This window comes from Bombus fervidus, chromosome 15, assembly GCF_041682495.2.
Source record: "Bombus fervidus isolate BK054 chromosome 15, iyBomFerv1, whole genome shotgun sequence".
NCBI classification, from domain to species: Eukaryota; Metazoa; Arthropoda; class Insecta; order Hymenoptera; family Apidae; genus Bombus; species Bombus fervidus.
In genome coordinates, this window is record NC_091531.1 from 7,487,649 (window position 1) to 7,500,498 (window position 12,850).

Here is a 12,850-nt window from a genome sequence, read left to right on the forward strand (position 1 = left end):
AGTAAAATATCCTTGCATGACATTAACATAAATTTCCATTTAAATAAAACAAATGAAATTTTACAAGTAAAATTTATAAATTGTCAATAATCTGATTGTTTTATTTGATAAAAGATTATGAAATTATACAAAAATGTAATCTATACCCTGTAATTTGTACTTTGTCAGTTTACTAATATTATTAGTTGATATCTTATTATACAAGAAGGTTTAGGTATTTTTTAAATATTACCTCACAGTTAGCATATTCTAGATGCCCTATAATCTAATTTTTCTTGGTTTTTAATTCCTTTTATCTCAATAGAATACAGTACTCATATGTCTCATTAAATCACGTAATAAAATAATCTGACTAAAAGAGAAAAATTATATTTAGAAATATTAATATTTATGCTGTATACATCTTTATATTATACTTCTTTAAATTTTGTTCTTATTAATGTAGTAAGTATCTTATTGCCATTTTAAACAATTTCATTCTTTTGGATCTCGTGATTGAATATATTATCATAATCTTTTTGTTTTTATTGTAAGCATGTTATAACCACTTTAAAAAGTTTCGTGTTTTTATGTATTATCTATATTCAATTATCAGAATGTCACTGATCAGTTGAAAGAGCAATTCAGGGTCTAAGTCATGCAACTCTATATGAGTTTATTGATAATTACAGACCAAGGTTGCTGGAGCATAAAAGGTGCCGCCTTTTAACCGTTGCCTTGTTGCCCTTCGATGAATCGCAATGACCACCTGGCCGGTATCCTAGCCTATTTCCTGCATGTATAAATCTTCATATAGCGATCGAACGTTTACAGTGTATCGCGACTGATTTGGAGAACATATCTCCAGTGGTGTGCTCGAGTTTCGAGGTAAAGTTCATTTTGTTCAGTGAATGAAGAACTTTGGATTGCAAGGGTAGCTGGAACTTTAATGATCGTTATTTACTTGAAAAAAGTTGTGAATATTAAGGAAGGAAGAAATTTTGGAATTTTTACTTTTTCACACTTTGAAGAATGATTTTTTCAGAATATAGTGGTGTTGGTATAGTATATTGCAAGGTTTGGTTTTAATTATTGAACAAGTCTCATACACCAAATTAATTCAAATAGAATATACATAAATTTAAGAAAATATACTAGATTTTTGTTTTATATATGCAAAATATTCTTTTGTAAATCTTAACTTTTATCAAATGATTTTAATTAGTCTAATTCAAGATCAACAAATAAACTCTTAAGCAATTTTAATATTATAATTTAAAGCATAATAAACTGTAGATGTTTATGCATTTTTGGGACATTTAATGTTACAAAAATTTACAGAATGCATATAATATGCAAAAATATATGAAATATTCAAAGTAGACCATTTATCACGATATGTAGTAGATGAAACAAATATCTACTTAAATTCCATTCCTGTAATAACGTGCATATAAACATAAAATTGCATGAACACCTACAGCCTAATAATAAAAAAGGAAAAAAGTAGAAAATTCAAAACAGGTATAAATTACCTATTCAAAACATTTGTTTTTATCACGCCTATAACTTGCACGTGCGATAACACAAAGTATCGTACACGGAGCGTACCCTCGAATCTTAAGTTTTATCGGTCTGCGAGTTGTTACGACCGGCTATTAAAGTTGGCGACTATTCCCCTGAATGCAGATGCACCCGCGTGCATTCTACGTGTTCATACTTGTCATCCTTGTGACCGATGGCGCTAGTTGCGACGACAATACGAAGTGGTACACAGGCCTACGTACCGTGCTTCAGAATTGTCCATTGGAATCCTGGAACAATTCAGGACAAGATGAGTTTTTAGAGAAGTTTCGAAAATGCGTGCAGGAACATGCACTGGCTGCTTTGGATGCACTTCTAGTTGATGATATTATACCAGTTTTCGAGGGGCTGGATTTAGTAAGATTTCACGAGGACAAGAATTTTACGGACAATTATAGAGAAAGGTAAACAAGAACAAAGAATTAATGTGTTCATTGCTATATGAATTGTTCATGGGTCAAAGAGGTTAACTCCACTTTTAGAAATTTTTGAAATGCTAATGCAAAAATACTCGGTTGATTATAAGTTACATGTAAGTTCAGCAATTTTCTTGTGCAATTTTTTTGTACAATTAGCCGATTAGACAAATAAGAGGCTCGTATGTGCCACACAGAAGCCAAGAAGAAAATTGAAAAGTAGAAGGAAGTGGTTGCATTAGAAGAATTATTTAAAAAAAAATTGTCTTTGGATTTACTAGCATTTATACTATTTTTTCTCCCGATAAACGAACTTATGGAAGTAAACTATTTATTTTTTGAGAACCGAACATTAATCATGTACCTGGATAATAAAATTGTGAAACTTATAAAAGGTGGAGTTGACTATTTTGGTCTCTTAGACAAATTGGATATTTTAGAATTCGATGTTCTCTAAGTATAAATGATAATGTTTTAACTCTGCTATCTTTGACACGACCTGAAATAAAAATTATATTTCTTTCTACGATTTATAAAAAATACGATATTTTTTAGATCTACTAAAAAAGGTGAAATATAATTCCCAAAATATCCTAAAGAAAATATTAAATTCATAAAATAAACAATATTCTCTCAAAAGTAAAAATCTACACAATTTTAAAAATTCACTTCAGAAAATTTTTACTCAAAATGAAAACTGGAAGATCCATGATATGAGAGTGATACAGAGATAGAAATGTATTAAAAAAAAAGCAAAGAAATCGTAGATTTCAATGGATTGATTTTAAATATTTGAGGATCTGGAGAAAAATGCAACCGACAGAACCACCCACAAATACAACCGTTGCAGAAGTTTCGTGAAAGTTCGACTTCGGTTCCGAAAAGTTTTAGGGCATGAAAGTCGTCGTGGAAGCCCTGCGTTCCACTTCGAAACTTCTCGGCTTGCGAAATTGCATGAAAATTAACTCCCTATTGATCATTTTATGAGATATCGCTCTTTTCTCTCCAAGTGTCGTTCTAATTATTATTTCCTTCATTTATAAGTGAATCAAACGTCCCCTTTATAGAAACACTAGTGGCAAATATTAATTTTCTTATTAAAAGTAATAATTTTTAAACTATATAAATAATAGTTTAAAAAGTTGTTGAAATTATTATCTTTGTTCTTGGAAACTGTAGAAAATTTTTTTCTATTAAAAATAATTTTTTTACATTGTACAAATAGTAATTTAAAAAATTATGGATAAAGAATATTAATTTCTAACGTAAAAAATATTAGATGTCTATTTTAAATAATTTAGCCAAAATTAAAATGAATAATATCAAAGTGAAACAACTGTAAAATATAAAGGTTATATTTGTGAACATAATAACACATTATTTTGTTAATTAAATTTATCAATAACTCAAATAATGTTCTCAAAATTGAATCAAGTACATTCTTGTCATTTATGAAATTACAATGAACTTGATCATGATTAAATAAAGAAATAAAATACAATTTTTCGAATTGTATAACTTCTATAGCAAGTAAAGTATAGATATGGTAATCTAATAGCAGTTATATCCAAAGCTTATCTTATTAAAAAATATTAAAAGTTCTTTGATACAATGTAAAGACCCGTTCTGTTGAAAAATGTAGTTCATCTTTGATTTCCTTTATCCAATAGCTTGGTCAATATTAGAATAAGCGTCTAAAAGATTGCAAACCTCCAATCCCATAGAATTTCTGCAAATTTCTCTGTAAACTTGACGAACCTTATATCTGAAAATATAAATGTTTATAAACCTATGCAATTTTCGAAATGGAGAATTATATTCATTTACGACATAAGTTACCGAGGAGTGAGAAGTATTTAAATTAATTTTATAGTTGATTTGAAAATTTTAAAAATTACTTTCAAGCTAAATAATGTTCAAAAATATTAATCATTCTCTTCTTTGATTTTACATAATATTTCAGCATTATTCTTATTTTTTTTATAAATATTTTTTATCAATTTGGATAAATTTCATTATGAATAAAAGAGATTGAAAAAGAATGATATAAAATTAATGAAGAAAATAATCAACATTCTCAGATATTATTTAATTACTTTTTTTTCTATACGTTTCTTTTTATCAATTTTTAATTTTTTTTCAATTTTTATCAAGAAAATATTAGTTATTTATTTGTTTAAAATTGGCATAATATTCCTGTTGGTTATTATTGTTGTTTCGCTGACCTACGATGGTTTCCAACGGCTGTACACTGACACAAAATAGTTACGATTTCGCCTCGCCCTATTTCTTGCGAACAGGAAAAATATCAGACCTTTAATGGAGCGCTTAAGTATTTTCCGCGGACAAATTTCAAGTCACGCAATCTCACGTGACAAGTAATCCGCGTTTAAGGGATTTCTTACTCAGCACGAGATTAACTTAATAACCTATTATCTAGCGTGTATTGAAATTGAAACTGATCCCGTTTATTTTATGAAATCTTTTTAAGTGAACGATTTATTATAAAATTAGTTCATCCGTAAATTCGTAACGATAATAAATTATTTGATATATTCAATAAAGATTCAACTTCATATTTTTACAAAATTAAAAAAAAGAAACGGAAATGTAAATATATAATACTTAAAATTATCTTTTTCTGTATATTTCAGTGAGATAGGGGATGATACCAATTGGACAGCCGTTATCGTGAAGCGATTGTTACGAGTTTTACGCACTCATGTGTTCAAAGTCGACGTGGATTACCTAACCAATAAAATTATTTCCCTCCTTAATAATGAAGCAACCGATCTAGATAGCTACAAATTCGAAGGTTTGTCCGTGTCCATTTAACTGAATTGGTAAATTCTAATTAATAAAATATCTTATTGTAAACGTAATCATTATCATACAACAATCTGTAGCCGAGTAGACGCTTGGTACCACACTCATCATCAATATGAGGTCATTTTACAAATATTAAATGTACAAAATAAAGAATCCAAATTTTCTACTGAAATTGAAAGTTTATTTAAAAAAAGTACAGCAAGATGTTCAATCAAAATATTCATCGTTGCATCCTATAGCTTTAAACTATCTATCGGACAAGTGATGGACTTCTTCACGGAAAAAATGCTGCCTCTTTAGACAAGATCCGATTACCAAGATATTTTTGTATCTCAGTCACTAATTGGAAGTGATTATCGGATAAGGCGTGTTGCATCGATTGGAACAGGTAGTAATCCGAAGAACTAATGTCTAGTGATTAAACTGACTGCTGCAAGATGTCGCAAACAAGGCTCATTATGACGTCTTTTGTCGTAGAAGCAGTGTATGGCCTAACATTGACACGTAGGAATTTCACAGAACGTTCACTGTTGTTAGTGTCATGACGATTGAATCGTGTCTAAAGCATTCTTACTGTGTTGGAATTCGTCACTCGTCCAATAGATAGCTTAAAGTTACAGGAAGCAATGACAAATACTTTGACTGAACAACTTGCGATAGATTCTCATACATAGGCTCTGAATTTTACTGAAAAAATTGGACTATTCATTTGTACACCTAATATTTCTTTTACGGTTTATAACTATATATGTATTTTTCTAATTATAATACATTCAGTTAGTTAAAAAATTAAAAAAAAGAAACATATATAATATGTATACTTAAGGGGGGATTCTCGTGTAATAACAATACAAGTAAATGACTGCTATACATTTTTTTCAGACTAACTACTGATTATATGGAATTGAACCTTTTTGGGGTTAAATAGAGAGTCTTGAAGTACAAAAGTAACTTCTTTTATTTCTTCTTATTGCTTATTGTATATTATACAAGTCTTACGATCATCTTTGACGATGTAACAATTGCTGGTGTGCAGTATAGCATCATCAGAATGCAAAAGTTAAAAAATTTTCTGAAAGTTAATAAATAGTAAGAAAAATTGATATAAAAAAAGATTACATTTATATTTTAGGACTGTATTTACATCCTAAGAGGATTTAATCCCATATAACTAGCAAAAGAAATCATGAAAATTACTTGCTTTTATTGTTGTTGCACGAAAATCCTTCTTTAATTTGTTAGTGTTAGTTAGTTAATTTGTTAAAAATTTAATTTTTAAGTTGTTATACTAACAAGCCACTTGTTGTTTCAAGTATCTCATTAATGATGCTCGTTTCGTTATCAGGCCGCAGGCGTCGCCACCGTCGTAGACATAACCACATGGTGCCGCTGATGATGATGGGCTTCCTGCTGATGGGTTCGATCTTGATACCCATGGGTTTCCAGTTCCTCGCGGTTCTCGGTGGCAAGGCGTTGCTCTTGGCCAAAATGGCCTTGATACTATCTAGTATCCAAGGCCTAAAAAAAATAGCAACAAATGGCGTTAATTATGGACTGTATCACGCTCACCCTGTGGCACAGGGTTGGCACGATAGAAGCCATATAGAGCCTCCAAATTTAGACTTACCTTTCCCACCGCCGCTTCATCCCTAATTAGATCATAGATTTTCATCGTTGTTTGGATTTTTCATTGATTCTACCTTTTGAACGATAAAACCTCTTTGTATCGATTGTTTGAAAGGTTCCTCTTATGTATGGGATAAATTGTATGGAGCTTGGTATACAATCTCTGGAATCGTATCTAAAAGACGTGACCATTCCTATTTGTCGTTGCATTTATTGTCGTGGTTATTGTTATTGTATTGAGGTTAACAGTAAGCAATCTTAAAAGCACTTTTGATCACGAGGTTTTAGATTGTATGTAGTTTATTGAGAAGTACTTAGGTACCTACTCAAGGTCACTGAAGAAGACTATCTCCGCCAAATATATTCCTACGGTTGTTGAATAAACGAACTTAATTTTGGTTATTAAAATTTTTTAAAAATCTTTTAATTATTATATGATAATACAAAATAATTTATAAAACTAATATAAATTGTTTACTCATTCATCTTAATTATTCATCTAACATTATTCTTGTATAATTAATAATATTAGTGAATTGACAAGTGACTAGTTATAGAACAATTTTGAATAAATAATATAGCAAATGATAGGGCACAAAATAGTACAATCGAATGATTTTCAAGTTTGTAAAATTTTCTTTGTTTTACTACCAAACTTTTGTCTATTATACATGTATACTTATTGTAATTATTTGTAATAATTTGTAACTTGTGACTTGTAAAATTTCATTAATAATATTAGTTCACTAAATTAGATCTAGATAATTAATCTAAAAAATTATATTGTACTCTACAAAAAAAAATGTTTTAAAAGATTACTAAAATTCATTTTTATAAAGTCACTAAAATTTGTATTTACTAAATATGTTGTAACAGTGACAAATTTTTTAAAATACTTTCACAAGCATTTCAAAGGGAGATAAACGTGTAAGTCAATGCCGAAATCAGTTGGAGGAATTAAGGGAACAGGAAGGGCTCCTTGTGGTACATTAAACAGCATTGTTATTGCTGTAACCGAGTTAATATTTATTGAAATTGTAAACGAGTCCTTTTTTTCCTTTCTCTACGGAGTGCATTCCGTTGCAAGTATTTGTTCAATCCTAAAAATAAGTGTAATTTGTAAGAATTAGATTTGAGGAATATCCACGTCTTATAAGTAATTATTATGACAAAATAATTTAAATAAAACATGTTATAGGAAAATATTCTATAAATTTCTTTTGCCTTAAAATTTTATACATGTATATATAAAATGATACGAGATTAGAATTATTTGAAAACGAGAGTTTACAATATAATAAGAGACTACGATAAAATATAATATAATAGATGTCAAATTTTATTAATTTATTAATACAATACATTTTAATAATTTTCAATAATTCTTATTAATAAAATTTAGTGTCTATGTAAAATTTTATTATATTAATAAATATATTATTCATGTCTTACTTTAAAGATTAATTATTTAATCAAAATTTTATAAGATAGCTATACTTAGCTATAAAAAGTAAAATTTGATAAATTTTGTACCTGATTATAAAAATTTATTATATGTATCCTATCACTAGTAATATTTGCAGAAGTTAAACTTTGTCAGAAATACATCCCCATTCCTATATTGTGTAACTCATGCATGCCAGAATTGCCAGAGGAACGTCAGTAGATTGTTCCTACCCATGGGTAGACAGCCGTCACATTACATTATGGTTCAAGTAGTAGAAGTAGGTCTGACCATCGGCTATTGGAATTCTCAATCGCTCGAAGATAGAAGTTACAGAGTATTTTGTTTTCAATAATACATTCTTCTATTTCTCAAGATAACGATCTTCTTCTAGAGATTTAATTATTTTTAAGAACTTTTAAAACTGTTACTAAAAAATTATCCTCGTTTCTTTCTTAGTCCAACAGAATTATTTTAAAATATAGTAATTTCTTCCTTCTTTCTGTAAAAAGACGTTTTTCTTCTTTTTAAATAGAAATTTTCGAAGACACGTAAATAATTCTTTTAAATCAGAATTAAACAAAATTAATTATAACATTTATTTAGAGCTATGGAAACTACCTAAATTTTCTTTTTATAATAAATTCTTAGAGGAAGAAGATAGTGCCATGAATTTCACCTCAGAATCAATTTTATGCGATTACACACTAATGACGTAAATTGATGGCTACAAGGAAAAGAAAGAGAAATTTAATTACGATATTCTGCCTGATAAGATAAATGTTTCATGATTTTTATTCTTATGTTTTCTTTTCATACCATTGAAATTTAACGAAACTACCCAAAAATCACGTTTATCATTTAAGAAAATATATCACTAATTATCATATAATTACATATAAATATAATAAATAATAAAATATAAATCTAAACAATAGTATTTTATTAAATAAATAATAAATATAAAAACTATTAAATGTCTATTATCTAAAAGTATTAAATAATTAAAATTTCTCTTATTTAAAATTCAGAATAATTATCAATTCTTCATAAAAAAAATCAGAAACGATTATCATGTACGTTTCTTAAAATTATCAAATAGTTATTGATTTTTATTAACAATAAGACCTATTACCAAACCTATGCATAAGTGATAACTAATTAATATTTCGTTGATCTGTTAAATGGACAGCTTATGGTTGTTCTTGTCAGTATTAGCGGCATTAAAGGCAGGCAAATAGAACAGAAAACTAAGAAACGTTTTACGTGATCAAACAATCGTGCTTTTCTAAGGGAGCCGGGCTCGTAAATCTCGCGGACGTGATTTAATAAAATTCAGATTCAGAAGCGTCTCAGTGAATAATTCAGTTTCCCATTGAACGCCGTTGAATCTATTCTTGTAGGACGACTAGGACATTTCGTATAATCGATACTTTCGTAAATACGTTGATTTAACGTTCTTATTCATGATCGATTAAAATATTTATTGCTACGTCTCATTTGCCATTTCAGACGACATACATAGGATGCTTCTTTCCTTGATTTTGTCAGAATCCATTTGACGAGTATTTAATATAGTTCCTAACCTAAAATATAATTAATACCGTATAATGATGAATATCTCATAAGTTCAGAGCACAATTATGAAGGTTTGCAGGCAGTTTGAACATTAAGAGGTTATGTAGAATTTTATGTAAGATACGCGATTGGATCACAGAATATAATATAGAAAAATAATGGAATGTATCAGAATATAGAATATATAGGGTGTCTCACCTAACTCTGCCACCCTTAGTTACTCTTTTATTTTTCACGATACGAAGCAATGGCTCAGACAAAAGTTGTATGGTATCGAGGGGAATATACTATGCTTTTACATATATCACTTTGTACTAACCTTAAAACGATCAGTAAAGATAACATTAAAATTTCTAAATGGATGCTTCCATTTTCATTACATTTCAAAACGCTACAAACTTGTGTCTTTTGACATTGAAATTCGACAGACCGATACAAGGAATTATCTAAAAATGACTGCACGGAATTAACAGAGTATTTTGGACACATTAAAAAATGCAAGTTTATGCTTCGGCTATATCAGTAGTGGCATTATTAAAAACACCTTTATGTGTGTTCATGGTGAACAAATTTTTCCACATTATTATGTAGTATTACTAATATTAGCTACAAAAATAAGTAATGAAATATGGAGGCATCTATTTAAAAATTTTAATGTCACTTTTCCTGGACGTTTCAAGGTCATCGCAAGATGATATACGTAAAAACACAGTACGTCTTCCTGGATACCATACAACTTTTGTCTGAAACATCTTTCCATGAAAAATAAGAGAGTAATTAAGGGTCGCAGAATTAGGTGGAATATCCTGTACATAGAATATAGAATATAGCATATATGATATAGAATATAAAATAGAAAATAGAAAATAGCATACAAAGTATAGAATGTAAAAAGATTAGAGGAAAACATTTTTCTTTAATATTATTAATTGTATTTTAAAGAGGAGAAAAGAATCCAAAGCTTGAATCCAAATTGATGACCAAACTAATTGAAGAATCCAAATAGGCAAAGTACTAAATATAATAATACAAGATAAAATCTCCAAAATTTTCAAGAAAGAAATTTCACAGAACAAGAATATAAATATACTAAAGAAATCAAAGCATTTGAAAATCTAAAAGGAATAATAAAATGTAAAAGGCACAACAAATATTCGAAATCGAAAGGTAAACGTAATTAGTTAGGAAGGTCTGGTGTTTTTTCCAAAAATATAGGCAAGCCGCAATCATTGGTACAGTTTATGGCAATTACTAGCTCGGATAAACATCACGGCCAGTGGTCTTAATTGATCTTGGTCCCAAGGGGGATAAAACGTATAAACTACCATATTGTACATTCGGCATATATTCATCTTTCTCGCAGTTGGCGATACTAAGAGATCGTTGTTTTTCTCCTGCAGGAGGCCAATATCCATTGCACTTATTAAACGTTAAACAATTTTCTTTCTTCTTCGGAGAAGTAGAAGAACATTGGGTTAATTCTTTTATTGTATTCTGTAAGACAGTATCATAAGTGCACACGCTTAGAAGAAGAGAAGTTTCTTATGAATATAAATTACTTAATGTTAAATTTAATATTACTTATAAATATACATTACTGGGTTCTCTTGCACAATTGAACTAATATTATTATTATTAGAAATCAGAAGTTACAAATTAATGTAATTTTATATTCTCATCTTTGATCTCAGTTTATTCGGTGATAATAGACCTTTAAAGAAGAAAGGTTTGAGTGCCTATCGTCGAGCAACCATTCATACATTGACTGCGATATGTAATATGTGTTACAGCGTAATAATAAATGAAGCAAATTTGCCAAAAATTGAAGTTATTATCGTTAAAAATACAAATAAAACAGGATCCAGAGTCCAAATATGATAAATATAAATGAAAGTAATTAGTAGAATAAGTAGAGTCTTTTTAAAAAGCTCCATAAATTAATCTATTAATGTAAACAATAGGGATTCATTTTACTCTATTATTAATAAAAGCTCTCACATTCTACTTTTAATAAAAGAAATACAAAGTTCTAAACATAACATTAAATAATAATTTTATGCACTATGTGAAAATGGGAAGTCAATTCCACTTACTATGTTCATCCTTTAAATTCTATAGCTTGTGCAAATGTGACATACATAACATAATCAGTAATACGAGTGTCCTTCTGTTTTAAACTGCAGCCACAACATCATACTTTTCCCTTGTTATCTTCTAGACTCTAGACACTCGTTTGAGTTGCATTCATGTCTTTCTCAAAGATAAAATCATTAATTTAACCCACACACAGTAACTGAGAAGAACTTCATTAAGTTTAGTCAAAGAATCCTATTTATGTTTCAGTCCCATAAGTGTTATTTTTTTTTTTTTTGACAATGTAATTAAGCATCTTAGTAAACTAAAGCAATATTTTTTGTTATGAAAAAGCTGAAAAAACATTTAAATAGAAAAGATATAAAATGGATTTTTTTTGTTTGCATGAGAGCTTTTTTCTCCAGATATTATTTCCTTAGAACGAAAGTCTTTCTTTGATTTACATACCTGAGAGTTAATGAGCTTGAATTTTTCATGCTATTTTTCTCTAATCAATGGTATTGCAGATTCTCAATGCTGCAACTTCCGTAATTATTTATTCCTATAAATAGATAAAAGCGACATTTTATTCAAAAAGACATTGTCCGTGATTTATAATAAACGATTCCTAAAATAGTAGTCCCGTTGATAACATACATTTTTATAAATATTTCTTCTCAGTATTAATTTTAGTTCTTCTTTTTAAGCTCTTGATTTTGTTTCTCAGTAACGATAGAAAAATTGATTTACTTTACTAGTGGACCGTGATACACGAGCTTTGAGTCGGTAACTCCTAGATAATCTTAATCTATTTTTAATTGGCAGACTACGAATTTTTATGCATTTATCGGACATTTGAAAATACAAAAATACACAGAATTATATGTAAAAATGTATAACATTTTTTTAAATAAAATTCGTTTGTAATTTAAAGTTTTTTCATATTTATAAAATGATAGATTTGCATAAATATATTTGCATAAATCAGCTGCAATATTGGCCTATTATAATTTATATTACTTTCTATATCTATACGTCTATCTCTAAATAGTTTTATGCATTGCGCATCTCTATCTTCTTAATTTTGTTTTATGTTCTTTTTGTTGGAAAGAAAAGCTCAATAACCAGAGATAACACGTTTTTTTAGTGTACACTTATAATGGAGATATACTTTATTGCGTTCACTGAACTCGCCCTAACGAAGTAATGAAAGAGAAAGAGCGAGAAATTTAGATCTTCATCATTGGCTCAATAAAACTAACAAGTCAAAGAATTAATCAACTGAAACCGTTTATTAAGCTCTTAAGTTCTTAAAAACGTT

General features: G+C 28.7%; 1 protein-coding gene across 2 annotated transcripts; it reads left to right on the plus strand.

Annotated features, from left to right (window-relative positions):
- Nucleotides 1-791: 791 nt before the first annotated feature.
- Osi23 (DUF1676 domain-containing protein Osi23) lies at nucleotides 792-7,402 on the plus strand. Of its 2 annotated transcripts, XM_072017456.1 has the most exons (4): nucleotides 792-867; nucleotides 1,669-1,967; nucleotides 4,634-4,794; nucleotides 6,154-7,402. In XM_072017456.1, the coding sequence occupies exons 2-4, from the start codon at nucleotides 1,669-1,671 to the stop codon at nucleotides 6,459-6,461; spliced, it is 768 nt and encodes a 255-aa protein (XP_071873557.1). In that variant the 5' UTR covers nucleotides 792-867; the 3' UTR covers nucleotides 6,462-7,402. The 2 variants fall into 2 exon arrangements, with proteins under 2 accessions (XP_071873557.1, XP_071873556.1); XM_072017455.1 differs by lacking the exon at nucleotides 792-867 and having other exon boundaries at nucleotides 1,663-1,967.
- Nucleotides 7,403-12,850: the final 5,448 nt, after the last annotated feature.